This window comes from Hermetia illucens, chromosome 4 (genome assembly GCF_905115235.1).
Source record: "Hermetia illucens chromosome 4, iHerIll2.2.curated.20191125, whole genome shotgun sequence".
Taxonomy (NCBI): Eukaryota; Metazoa; Arthropoda; class Insecta; order Diptera; family Stratiomyidae; genus Hermetia; species Hermetia illucens.
In genome coordinates this window covers 12,881,951-12,896,274 of record NC_051852.1, presented here as the reverse complement: position 1 = coordinate 12,896,274, position 14,324 = coordinate 12,881,951, and the positions used below count along the sequence as shown (strand labels likewise).

Sequence of the window (14,324 nt, the reverse complement as noted above, 5' to 3'; positions counted from 1 at the left end):
CAACGGAACTACAGCACCTATGATCGTGAGTTACTCGTTGCGCATCTTGCTATTAAATACTTCTGATATTTCCTTGACGGTAGGCCGTTCAAATTGTTTACGGACTATAAGCCACTCAGTTTTACTTTCAAGCAAAAGCCTGATAAAGGGTCCCGTCGCCAACTTCGGCACTTGAGCTTTATCAATCAGTTGACTTCCGACATTCAACACGTGTCCGGAAAAGATAACGTGGTTACTGGTGCATTGTCATGTGTTGCAGGGACCAAGGTGTCCGCCACCGTCGATTTTCTAGCAATCATCGAGGCGCCGAAGGACGACACAGTTCTTCAGAGCTTGAAGTTCAACTCCAAATGCACGTTCAAGGAGTTTCCTATTTTCGACTCAGCATCCAGTGTATACTGCGAAATCTCAGACAAGGGACCAAGGCCATATATTCCGCCGATTTCTGAAAGGAAGTATTTTACGCCGTTCACGAACTGGTATACCTAGGTATTCGGACAACGAATCGGTTAATCATCGCGAAGTATTTCTAGCCGGCCATGAACAAGGACATTAATTCTTGGGCCAAACAGTGCATTGCATGCCAGAAGTGCAAGTGAGGAAAGAGGTAGGAGTATTCCGTCGGTCCACCAAGCGTTTTCATACAATCCCCCTCTACATCATTGACTCTTTGCGAGACTTGCAAGGTTTCAGATATTGCCTCACAATCACCGATAGGTTCACACGGTGGTGTGAGGCAACACCTCTGAAAGACATTACTGCACAATCTTGTGCAGAGGTCCTCTGTCGAGAATGCATTCCACGCTTTGATGTCCCAGTAATTATAATCGCTGACCAGGGAATGCAGTTTGAGTCCTCCCTTTTCTCAGAGCTGGGCAAACTCCTCGCCCACTGGACAACCACTTACCACCCGCAGCCCAATAGATTGCTCGAAAGGTGGCAGAGGAGTCTGAAGGCCACTATAATGACCCAAGACGATCCTTTTGATCGCAGGTCCGAACAGCCAATCGTGGACAATTTGCATTTACGAAACTAGGGAAAAATTCCAGCAGAGTCTGAAGAAACTAAAAAAGGGATAACGCTAAGGTTCGCAAGGAGTCTGCACTGCCTTGGTAGATAAGTTTAGACTTCATTGTCAACTTTAGAAAGATGGTACATTATATGACAAACAACAGAGACAACCTACCAGTTGCTAGGCGCAAAGGAACTGCAGAATGTGGTAGAGATAAGGACCACATTGCCATCCAATTTGACAATCCCAACTGCATGCTGTTCAATAGAAGGTAGGGGACGAATAGGAAGTAAACACAAGAGAAGTTGGTTCATAGAATCTTTCAGAATTGCTTGCCAAGACAACCGATAGAGCAAACAAATGCTATATTAAACAAGTCCCATAGGAACTTTGGCAATACCACATGGAGGAGCTCGATTTGACAGATATAGTGGTATGATAGGTATAGAGAAAATAAAAATTTGCGAAGTAGCTCATCACTGGCTCCATCCGCATACTGGCAAGCTTGGATAGCACAATTTGACAGATAGAGTAGTGGTCTTTTCAAAGCTGGAAGATTAGGCCCAAAATTGTATTCTCCGAGGTAAGGCCAATTATATTTTTAAAAGTAGATTTTTTCTCACTAAGCGTTGGCAAAAAATGTATATTTCAGCAATATTACTAAACCTATATACTAAGGAAAATGAATATATAACAATAAGATACTTACATAGTTACCACTTTTCAGTGCTCTTTCCATATCCTTATTCATATCGTGATGATCCAATGCCATAAAAAGTGTATTAACAACAATACATAACGTAATGAAAAGCTCAACAAATGGATCGAAAACTAAGAATGCCACCCATTCTTGGAATTTCAGCCAGGGCCAGCAGCAGTCCCAGACGCAGAATATGTCGATTCCTTTTAATAAGGCCTCTAATGCTTTATCCTTAAATGTAGGACCATCTTCATCATCGTCGTCTGTCGGAAAATAGTAGACAGAAACTGAACATAAAAAACCTTTGATTAGTACACAAATTTTTGACTCAGCCACTTTGTTGTTATTTGTATCTTGTTATTGTTGGTGTTGTTTTATTCTGTAGATTTGTTCCTGCTTTGTTCGTACTTTTGAACTCCTAGAGGGACTTTGGAGGAGTCGGAAAATACGTCGCATCGGGAAAAAGAGGCTGTTCGATTCTGATGCTTTGTTACTATGATACAACCTGTATTACATACATAGATCCAATGGAGGGTGAGTATTTGCAGATTGGGGATGCGTTGTTTTCAACAGTTGTGGCTTTCCTGCATTTTGATGCAATACCATATAGTATGAAGTGAGATCCATAGATGCATTTCTAATGTTCTGAATTAATTTCAGCTATTAACTAGACGTATCTATATTTAAAAGTCAATCAATCTTAATAAACATATGGCTCAGTTTCATATTGATTCCGCTCTCTATGGATCTCAATGATCATACTCTTATGTGGCAGACTCACTCAGAGTTACTTATAGGAACCTCAAAATCTAGCAAAGGCATTTTGATGACGGATATATTGGTTGATGCGGCGAATTACTTCGTGCGATTTATGACGATTCTCAATTAATATCGACTATGAATGATTACAGCGCCTTTTTGAGCAATGATAAACTATATAAGTATGTATCTACCATGAGGACTATCTACGAATGAACTAATTACAACTGTACGAGGATGTCGCAATGCTAATGTACGAGTATATATATATGTTTGAGAATATACCACTGCCTTTGGAATTACAAATTGTAGTGAGTGATGCATTTTCTTCATTATAAATAACATTCTTATTGTTTTGTCGACGCAGTTGAAATTTCAGCAAATACTTTGAAAAATCTTATATTTAAAGTTAGGGAGGATTGGGAACGATGATTCAGACACCAACGTCCTTGGGCGGAATGATCCATCCATGAAAACGTACGGTCCTACGTGAGAGGTATTAGTTTGAACTTTAGGGAGACGCAGGACAAGTGGAGTGTAGGAGAACTGAGTGAAGAAAATGCCAGGCGGAAGGTACACTGAAGCAGCCTGTTAAAAAAAATGGTTTCAACCCTCGTGAAAGAGAGTGGACCTCCAAGCAAGAAATGGAGTTGCGGGGAAAAAGAATCACAAGGAAAAAAACAGTAAGAAAATGATACGACCGGAGATTATCAGTACCTCCTTAAGAAGACTCAGGATAAACCTACTATAAGCCATCTTTATCGAAGCCAAGAAAGCGGAGAGCAGAAGAGATAACCCCGCATGAAGAGAATGCTCCCAAAAAATCCAAACCTGAACTCAAGAGGGTAGAAAACCCGGGCAGGTCAGGGATGAAGGCAGGAATTAGAAAGACCACCATTAGCTATGCTAGTGCGCCAAGGGCATTCGGCTAGCCATGCTGACAAAAATGTTTCCCGACTCACTCGTGAGGAGCAGGAAACTATCGAAGACCTTGTCATCAGGCAAATGTGCAAGGGATGGACTGCAAAATTCGTGCTCACTAAGGTACGCTTTCCACCAGGTCATATACTGGTGGACTGCCCGACGGAAGACACTCCAGAGTGGCTTAGGACCACAGTTCATAAATTGCCAGGCTGGGAAAGAGCAGAACTGTTAACATGTGCTGGGGATGATATACCAGGAGCACACACGGTGATAGTTGTTCTCCCGAAAGCCACGACAATAGACGGAAGATCTCATGGACCTCCTATTCGCTCAGAATGAGGATCTCCATACGCGATTATGGAGAATCTTCAGAAGCAAGGTGGATAACAAGGGTAGACTCCTCACGATCCGGGTAGATGGCCGGTCTCTGGAGGCAAACGTCGGAGTTTTCATATCAACTATCGATTTGGCAACTTATCTGTGCACGTGCCCAGGGCAAAGCCAAGAAAGTCACCTCGGAGGAAACACAGGATAAAAAGCAAACCGAGGTCTTCGAAGAAGTCTGGAAAGTCATAGAGGTGGAAAGGGTAGGATCACCCAGGAAAGTAGACCTGCTTCCCAGTGAACAGCAGAAGCTGGACGACTTAGACCTAGAATTTCTAGGGCTCTGGGTGGACAGCGATGCGCAGAAAAGCGCGATGTAGGAGGAGGAGGGTAATACTCCGACAGTGGAGAAGAACTCCAAACAATAACGGAGCCGATGGCCAGCACTAAGATAGGAAACATAAGCCCTCACCGTGCGAAAGCTGTATCTGCGGAAATTGCAAGGGCAAGTTCAAAGAAGAACATTGAAATAGTAGTTGTTCAGGAGTCCCGGGTGTACAAGGAGCAGATTCGCGATCTGCAAGGAAGAAGCCTGCAAATAATTTGTGACTCCTCTTTCGGAAAACCAAGAGCTTCTATAATTCTTAAAAGTAATTTAAAATATATATGTCGGAGTTCCTGACTGGGAATCTTGGCTATCTAAGTCTCATTGAAGCCGGGAGGAGCACTTGAGAGGCAGTCGTGGCATCTGGATACTTCCCAGGAGACGACATCCGGGTTCCACCGGAAGAAGCCGCTGGTGGAACTGGTGAAGTACTATGAGAAGAGAGCGTTACCACTTCTCCTTGGCTGCGATGCCAACGATCACGAAGTCTGGGGAAGCGGCGACACCAATCGAGAAGGTGACTTCTTGAGTTTATTTTTAGCAATAAGCTAGAAATATAAAACATCGGGAACACTCCAACATTTGTGACCTGCACTAGGGAGGAGGTACTAGACATAACTCTAGGAAATACTTTAATGAGCGGGTTCGTCAAGAATTGGAGGGTGTCGGATGAGCCCTCACCGAATAATCAGATTCGACATTGAGGGTAACTCCGAAGTAAAAAGAATATCGCGGAATCCCAGGAGAATGGTTTGGAAATCCTATGCATCGCATGTGGACAACAACATTGTCCACCTTCAAAGGGACGGTGACATCAGGAGCGAACTGGAACTGGAAACAGTGGTGGAAAACCTCAACACAGTCGTCATTGATGCATATCAGGCCAGCTGTCTGGCTAAGTCAATTAAGACATCAAGGGATGTACCATGATAGAACAGGAACCTAGCCAGAATGAGAACAGAGGTGCGAAACTCTTCAACCGGGCAAAACAAACCGGGGACTTGCCAAGGTACAAAAATAATCTGGCTGCGTATAGCAACGCTTCGTTTAATCTCCAAAGGAACTAAAGGAGGCAGAAGATTGCTATTCTGACCGTCAGCGAAGCGACGATCAAGGCTCTTAAGTGCAACCAGGTGAACTCTAAAGTGGTTTGGGAATGCCCTGAGAGTCTGAACACGCTCGGCTCGCACAATAAGGTGTGGATAAACTGGATTCCTGGTCATGCTGGGTTGAAAGGGAAGGAGACAACCAACGATCTGGCCAGGAAGGGAACAGCGTCACCTCTGCAGAGGCCAGAACCGTTCTGCGGACTCGGAAAGGGATTCGTGGCTATGATATTAAAAAACGAAGAGAAGCGACTGAGGGAAATATACTGGCGAGCCTACCAGAAAAGGAGCAGCCAAGGGTGCTCATGGCAGCACAAAAGACTGCTTAAACCTCGTCAAGAATAACTTCCAGATTACAATGGGGATACTTACCAGTCACTTCCGACTAAGCTATCATCTAGGGAAACTAGGGATATATATGCACCCTGCCTGCAGGTTCTGTTCGGAGTCTCTCCGTACACATTCTGGGACAGTGTACGCAACTTCTGCATAATAGGCCCAGGCCCCTGGCAGAATACCTAATACCGGGTGTCAATACTTCGACTGCTTGTTCACTATAAGAAGCAATGTTTGTGAAAGAATATAGCCAAGAAGTTCCACCCACGTCGATTCCTGAATGGAGCAGACAAATGGTAAATATCAAGAGATGTGTCTTGCTTAAAGACAAGATATTAGCTAATTTCAGCAGAACCAAAAGAAAATTAATTCCTGGCAAGATGGCTCGGGACCTGGCGTATGGGAGCACATATATCTGGAAAATTGGCGGGCACGATACCCCCAAGAACCATCAGACAATGTATAGATCAAAAAACAATTGTGAGAATCATGAAAACATTGCCCAGAAAGTGCTTGTGCTGATGGAAACTTCTACGTTCTGTGAAGATTGCTTTGCTGCATAATGACTCTAGCATTAATTAAAAGGGAGACTCGACGGTAACGAAGAAGGTAATGATACAAGTATATGCAAAGCAATTTGAGGCCATGCAGAAGAGCAAAAGGAGCCGTTTATAGGTAACTTCTTAGAAGACTGCTATGAAGATATTAGGAGTTCAGTTCAGTTCGCCAGCCTTTGCTCTCACCAGAAAACAGCGATACGATCCAGTGAGTGCGCGATATCCAAAACAACCGCGGAATCTAGTTCCATTATGGCAGATTGAAGGGTGAAAAGAGAAAGTTCAACCACGCGCAAAAGACAAACAATAAAATTAGAGAGAAGCTGAAGCTAAAGGTAAACTGGTTTATCTTGGCAATTACAAAAATTCAGAACAACCTGTTGAAGGAGACAAGAGCGGGATAAGATCAAAAGATCCGAATAATGAGGAAAGCCGACATCACAAGTAATATAGTATGTACTTGAAAGGTAGCCCCATTTCGTAAGGCGAAACAGATGGGCTTTTAGTGAGTGGGAATCCTACATACACCTATTCTAGCTCTGCCCACCGTTTACCCATAAGCATTCCAGTTGGAGTGGATAAAAAGTGGAAAAAGATTTCTATGTACTACCAAAGAGCATTACCTTCCAGTAGATGGTAGATGATTATGTGGTTTCGGAAAATGTAACGCCATAGATAGTCCCAAGTCCGTTTGCGAGAGGAAGAGAGAAAAGGGGGTACAGTCTGAATGGCCGTGTAACACTTCGGAGTCTCAGAGGGTAATTGGAGTCAACTCCACTCAGACTAATGGTATTTATGACCGAGACGGAAAGTCGCTGCGCCGATGAGGTAGTGATTCCCTTGTGAGTTGGGGGGTAGAATTCACTCAAAGTATCCCCTACTTGTTGCAAAAGGCGACTAAGAGAGGTAGAGATTTGTGCCACTTCCGAAATTGATTATACTCCGGAAGCCTATGCCCCATGTCATGGGCAAACACAGTCTTAGGGACCGCAACGGCGATGGTAGGAGGTTAAGGGCTGCCGTTATTTTGTCATTCATGACACACCGCTCGAGTACAAAGCCTGCCATAAGCTTACTTGGATCTTAACTGACCGGCAAGGTACATCTATTCAGAAAGATTACAACGCGATTAATTGAGGATTTAGGAGTTGTTTTCTGGTGTCTGAAGAGGGAGAGGAGCTGACATCGTCCTCGTACGAGATCATCACTTGATGATTGTTTGTCTTTGCTTGTGCACCGCATTCGCATCTTCTCGTAGAAGTGGGTTGCCTCGACCTTTGAAGCTAAACAAGGTTCGCTTTCGGGACCCGGCTGTCGTTCAGCAGTATGAAACCTATTTTGCTGATCGGACGGCTGCCATCTCACCACACTGAACCGCAACCAAAAGTTCTGTCGCCGATAGAACTATCCATACTGTCTTGTCGGGAAGACGTTGAAAACTTCAATGGGCCATGGCATCTTCCATCAAACGCAACGATTACGTTGCTGACATCTATTTAGTCTCTCGCCGAGTTGTGGTCTTTGGCTTTGAAAAAAGAAAAACAGTCAGACTGAAAACAAACACTAACAAAACCGTGCTCTTCCTATCGGCATTAACGGGCAGAATGCGGTTGATCAATTTGTAACGTGGCAGCATGGCTTTGTCGACGGTGGCACCGAGCTTGATGTCACCCGGAGCATTAACAGTGTTTTTTTTTTAAATTTGGAAATGCAGATACCTCAAGTTTAGATTATTCCGCACCAATGTTCTCTTCATACAGTTACATGGTAGTAGTGCATGGAAAGTTAATCATAAGCATTAAGCCTTTGATAATATCTGACTCAACCGTGTCATTAGCGTACACTGGTCTGAGCAAATTTTAAATCATGAAATGAGTGGACGTATAGGCAGGTACGGGTAAATGTGCTACTTAGAGGGCAAAAGTGGCAGTGAAAAGATCACACTCCATCGCTGACTGTGCCAAGCAGTCGAACTCACTGCCCCTGGGTGGCCGACGAGTGGCTCGCCTCAAAAGTACACGGCGCAAAATAGTAAAGAAGGAATGTAGGCTCCTCGGGAAGCGCATTTCGTCGTTGTCGAATCAGGAATGGCGGCGGGTAGGAGTGGTTATGCTATAGCCCAACTAGAATATATTGGTCACAGTCCCCTCGGCCCTTCACCCTCAGCCAAGAACCAACATTTGAGAATGAACAGAGGAAGGTTAACTCTTATAGAGCGATAAAAAATGCAACACTTTTGCCTTTGGAGGAAGAGCGTACCAGGAGACCAGTTTAGTAAAGAGAGCCGTATCTACAAGGAAAGAAAAATGACTCCACCTGAAAAGGTGGCGAATCCTGACGAAAGGCAGAAAAAAAAACATTAAAAATAGAATGAAGATGGATGATTGACGAAAAGAATACTATATAGACTTAGACACTGATTTCGACCAAATGAGCTGAAGCAACTCCTGAGGGTTGGTATTTATAAGAAGTTTATGCACCTTCAATGTGATAGTATATCTGGATGTCCAAAGCTCCTGTGTTTGCGATATGACCCGGAGAGAAAAAAACTAGTCAATCTGAAGGATAGCATAACTCGGCAACATATTATTAGAGTTATGCGGAAATTAAAAGGAAATTCACGTGTAGTGAACTCCGTGAAGGGGAAATGTTGGCCGACTATAAAAGACAATGAACGGCGTCCTGCGGTAATGGAGACGAAGATGTTGCGTCGGACTAGTGGTGTGACATGCCATGATCACATCCGAAATGAGAATATCCACGATCGATGTGGGATTGTGTCGAACGTGGGAAAACTGCGAGAGGGGCGTCTTCGATAGTATGGTCACGTAATTCGGGCTAACGAGAATTCAATCGTCAAGATTGGTCGTCGAAGGTAAGCGACCAAAAGACCAACAACGGTGGCTTGATATGCTGGATGGAGATTTGAAAGCCTCGCGATTGCATCCAGATCAGGCTTTTGATAGAAGAAAATAGTGCATCCATTTCTGTCAAGCTGCTCCCAGGGCAGAGATGAGGCAGGTGGGTCTCTGCCCTGGACGAAACCGCAAGCCTTAAATTTATTTTTTTGTTTGGAGTGGATGAATATAACATGAATTGTAAATAACTTTTTTTTATTTGAAGACTTCCTCCCTCTCTCTTCCTCCTTAACCCCGCAAAACCTTATTAGGAACATCCTCTAAATGATGGCAGGAAGATGTCAAGGATGGGAGGGAACCTCAGGGGCTGCGCCTGAATAAATATCTGAGGCAGAAGAAACAATGATCGGGACTGTGATCCATCGTGGATCTTCCCTCTCGATCGCGGCTCTCGGGTCCGGAAAGCGTTTCTTTTTATTTTCCAGTTTTAGCTCGGGTTCTGGTTTTCATCGTTAGGCCGTCGCGAATTTCTTTGTTTGTAGTCTATTTTGAAATCCGGTGCGGACCCATGCATCGGTATAGACACGTTAATTTTTTATGAACGACACGTGAGGGTTCAAAGCGCTCAAAGGACTCGACCGAGCACTTTGATGGAGCTTCAATCTTTACGGGAGGACCTTCACGGTCAATTTCGCCAACTTTTTAGGTTTCTAGGGCAGCTCTTCCCTCTACGAGTAGATCGTTCTCGGCCACTTAGGATGATCTTCTGGCCATCCTATTTCCCTTAAGTTCATTACAAATTATGGAGCGTGGAGATAGAAATATTGGGATTGGAATGAAATTATATTTCCGTAGTTAACTTCTCCTCAGAGTTTTGCCAATTAATTTTGGCTAGCATTACCGTTCAGACTGTTTTCTTATTATTTAGTAACACACCCTGCAGCTGCTTTATCTTAAACCTTTTTTTCAAAGATACTTTCCAGAATCTGTCCACGCTCCTTAGGCAAAAGTGGTTTTTGCTATTTTTCTATTATAACTCGATTAGGGATTGAGCTACAGAGCCCGCTCGACTTCAACCGTCAAAATCCAAAGCTATTGTCAAGAAAGATAAAGTTTCTACTACGTATAGTATGATTTGATGATTATATGATTTACAGCTTTATGTTCCTATAGCGGTGGAAATAAATATATTACACTCGGTTGGTTTGCTAGTGATATAAATCTCCATGAGCATCTACAGAGCAACAATTGTCATATTCAATTATCGAGTACTATATGGCTGTATCTGTTAGATTTTAATTGAGTATATTTAGTGTAAAATATCGTATTATGTGTAAAATTTTATAAAATGTAAATATGGTATAAGAACTTCTAGCTACCAGCCGTTATTTACATATAAATGCTAAATCGATCTAAAAATTCGTTTTCAAGCATTTGAATAGCATGAAACATGTAATTATCTAAACGCATGCATTGTTAAGATGTTTAAAGAACTGTGAATTCGATATGAACTATAATAAACTTCTGCTACTATGCAAACTTTCAAAAATGCCTAGAAAATGCTAAGAGTGATAATTAAGGAAAACTAGAATTATACTAAATGGAACGAAGGAAAAATTCCATAACAAAATGAGAATGTTCTAAATCTAAAATTATGATTCAATTATTAAATGAGGATTAAGAAAATATTACTAATTTGAAAGAACCTCTCTTTCCCCCCAATAAAAGGGTTTTCAAATTTTTAATAAACCAAAGGCCTTACACGATGCACCGGAGAAAAGTTCTGTTTATTAATCGAAAGGGTTTTGCTCTCTCACAAAATTTTATATTTGCAGTACTTTTCTGGCCAAAAAGTATCTTTTTTTTCTCGTTTTTCTCTTTACAAAAAGGGGATGAGTCAGGCATTTGTGATTATACGTTTTTTTTTTAATATAAAGAAACAGATACATATAATATAAATCAATTAATTTCTAAACAATAGTTATTCCACTGAAAATATTTAATTAGAACAAGATCTGTGAAAGAATAATTGGTAAAAAGCGAGAAGCAGTTTCAATTTGGAATTTTGAAACTTAGAACATTTTCACGTAGACAGGATAGTTATTTACATTGTTTAAAAATTTATATTTTAACACATTTATATAGTATTTATTGAATAAGTAAACATAATTTATAATAAACAACTAAAATTGTTCTCTGATTGGTTGTTTACTGTCTGTCTAATTCACGCCAATCACTTTATGAAACTATAGAGCTTTTTCAGATAAGATATGTATTTCATTGAATAGTTTCCCAATTTTACTCCAATTTTAATAATAATTAGAATTTAGTTTAATTATTGCTACATCTATCAGTGTTAATTCTCCTTTTTTCTTTTTTTTGTGTCAAAATATAAATTTTTACTTTTGAAACACACGATAGGGCATACCAGTTGCATTAGAAGAGGCAAAGTAATTAAGTAAGAATTCAATAAATTTTCACTTTTATATACACACAGATTATCAAAAGCAAAAAACAAATCACTCATAAATGCAAGCAAAACATTGAAAAATTTCTTTTTAGTCATTGCATTCGAAGCACAAATAAATATTTAAAAAAAAAAGATAAATTTAATAAATCAAGGATAGTCAGATCGTTCCTTTTATCGTCTAAAAATAAGTTCTTTTCTTGAAGAATTTTTGGAATCTATTAATAAAATTATTAGTTTTATGTAATGTTACCTCCGCGATCGCTAGCGCGACTCTGTCGACCAGCTTGCTCAATAATATCATTCAGGACCATGACATCTGTGTTAATTTATTTTTAAATTTTAATTATTTTTATAAATATAATGAGGATTGATTATAACAGAGATAAAGACAATTTTGGGTGGAAAATTATAGTATAATTGTAAGATTATACCTTTCATGTCGACTACAGTTTGTGCTTGGACGGGCTCAATGAAAGGATTGTCGTGATGTTTTATTTTGCCAGCCTCGTCTGTACAGTCTGTTGATACCTCCTAAATTGACATAAAAATGATAAAGAAATATGCATGAAAAAATGAATTATGTTTGATGACCGTATGTATGATATACTGGGTTGGGGGGTATTAAGACCGAAATACAATATCTGCCTCAATTCCAATACATACATATCATCAGCAATAGGAGAATACCAAAGCAGGTCAAACCTCTCTCTCGAAGAATCTGCTGTATGTTTCCCCATAATTGAATCATGCATCACATCCACGACACTAACAATATCAAAAAGATACACGGAATTGCTTATGCGCAAGTTATTGAAAAATGTCGAGCATGTGCAATGCTTTTTTTCCACCAAACAAATTCAAGCAACGTCCCGGGAGATGAATCACCTGCATGTAATCGCCTTGGTAGTTGCTTATTAGAAAAACTAGACAAGAAACCCCCACAACATCGAATGGTGCACTTCCTCAGAGTCCAAGCCAGATTGTGCAGATAAACCGCATTGAAAAACAAAAAGGCGTCAGGCCCTGATGGTATTCCAATGAAAGCATAACCTTTTATCGTGCTAATGGCTAGACTTGCTGCTCGGTGCATTCAATACTTACCTGAAGCAGAGCAGCGGAAGATAGCGAAGATCGCGCTGATCAGCAAAGGAAAAAAGGTCTTGAGTTGACCGCTGTGTATTCCGGGAAAGTGTTCGAAAAAGTCGTCAGGAGTGAGATTGCTGGGAAGATTTGTGCTGGCGGGTATTTATTCCCAAGACAGTTCAAGTTCAGAACAGGGAAACCCACGGTTTATGCTGTTATGGTGGTAGAGCATGCGGTCCATCGAGTCGAGGTACACAGCCGACGAAATCGATAACTACTGCTCCTTATAACGCTTCATGTCAAAAGGTCTTTGCATCTTTTTAGTGTATCGCCTTACATACAGTATTACGGTTGTTTTTCTTGCAAAAAGGTAGGTATCAGTAGCCGCTCCGAGGAGCCCAATTAGCGCTGTAGGACGCCGTTTTGATGCCACAAACTCATCAACTCAAACATCGAGATTGCCATTATAAGAGCAAGGAGGCTCAGTCCACCTGGCTCAGATCTTCAGCTTTCCCTCCCTGCAGCTAGAAATCTCTTTGAGTACCCAAAGAATGTCCTACCTACCCTGGGCAATCGGAAAGGAAAGTGCCTGAGGGTTGCCTCGTCTTCTCCGCAGCGCCAGCAACGCAAATTGTAGGTCATGCCCAGCCTAGCGGCATGGTCCCCAGTGGGCCAGTGCCCTCTGCAGACCACCGTAATCTTGTATCCATTTGTATGCATCTCGCACAAGAACTCTCGTGATCGGGTTTTGTTACAAACGGACCAAATTCTCATTAACTGTGGTGAGCACATGTGGTGAGCCTTCGACATCTGAGATCCGGGGCTGCTAAGTAGTGCGAGTAGGTTAGATTTCGCTCTTGACAGTCGCCGGCGGGACATTGACTGTACCCGCCAAGGGACTACCGAAAGCAGAGCACCGCCTATCGAAACCGTCGGTCGGCCCCGTATGTGTTCCTATGACCGGGAATCCAGAGAAGCGCGTTTCTGCACTGCTCCACCAGTCTGGAAGATGTTGTCGCTGAGTACAAGGTATTAATGGCCGCTTGGCTGTCGGTGAGAATGCCTATGTAACGCTTGGGGCTCGGATCATGCCTCAGCCATCGACAGGCTTCCAGTATCGCCAGTACTTCCGCTTGGAATACACTGGCGAAACCAGACCATACGACTCAGATACACTATGTATATTCGAGAAAACCCCCGCACCCCCGCAGCAACTCCTCTTTGATTCATCGGTGAAGAATACTCTAACATAATCTTGCAACACGCCACCGATCTTTCACTCTATTCTGGTTGGAAAGTCCACAGCAAAGTCCCTCGTGAAGTTCGGTTTGCGTGTGTTATAGTCCGTGGGGAATGCCCAGATTCTCCGAAGTAGTTCGTCTAGGATGTTACCATGGCCGTAGGGCTTCGCTGCTCAGCATCCAGACCAACGTAGTCTGACGGCACTGCACGCTACAACGTATTTAATGTGGAGGTCTAGAGGGAGGAGAAAAATTTGCAAAATATCATCCATTGCTATTAACCAGAGCACTGTAAAAATGGCGTCACTCTGGGACGCGCCTCTGTTCACAGTTCTGGTCAAGTAGGTGCCTCCCAGAGCAGACAATGTTATCTTGATTCTTAGCATGGATATTATCCAATGCGTAAGATACCCCTTCCAATCCAATACAGGTCGAGGCTTGATGACGTTGGTAATAATAATGATTAATGCTTCCTCTATATCCAAGTAGACAGCTGGATTATACTGCTTATATTCCAGTGACCACTCAACCGTACCAATTACCTCGTGGAGAGCGGTTTCTGTGGATTT

The 14,324-nt window shown here is 42.2% G+C and overlaps 1 protein-coding gene across 50 annotated transcripts in view; it reads right to left on the bottom strand.

The window, feature by feature from the left end:
• Nucleotides 1-14,324, bottom strand: part of LOC119653867 (sodium channel protein para) — a 317,579-nt gene that overhangs the window by 87,550 nt on the left and 215,705 nt on the right. For 33 of the 50 annotated variants that reach the window (XM_038058927.1, XM_038058962.1, XM_038058971.1 and 30 more), the window contains 3 exons: nucleotides 11,863-11,962; nucleotides 11,682-11,747; nucleotides 1,722-1,999 (listed from right to left, as the gene is read on the bottom strand). In XM_038058927.1, the coding sequence (XP_037914855.1) occupies nucleotides 1,722-1,999; nucleotides 11,682-11,747; nucleotides 11,863-11,962 (444 nt within the window). The remainder of the gene's footprint in view (nucleotides 1-1,721; nucleotides 2,000-11,681; nucleotides 11,748-11,862; nucleotides 11,963-14,324) is intronic. The other 17 variants (XM_038058975.1, XM_038058973.1, XM_038058931.1 and 14 more) reach the window with 1 other exon arrangement.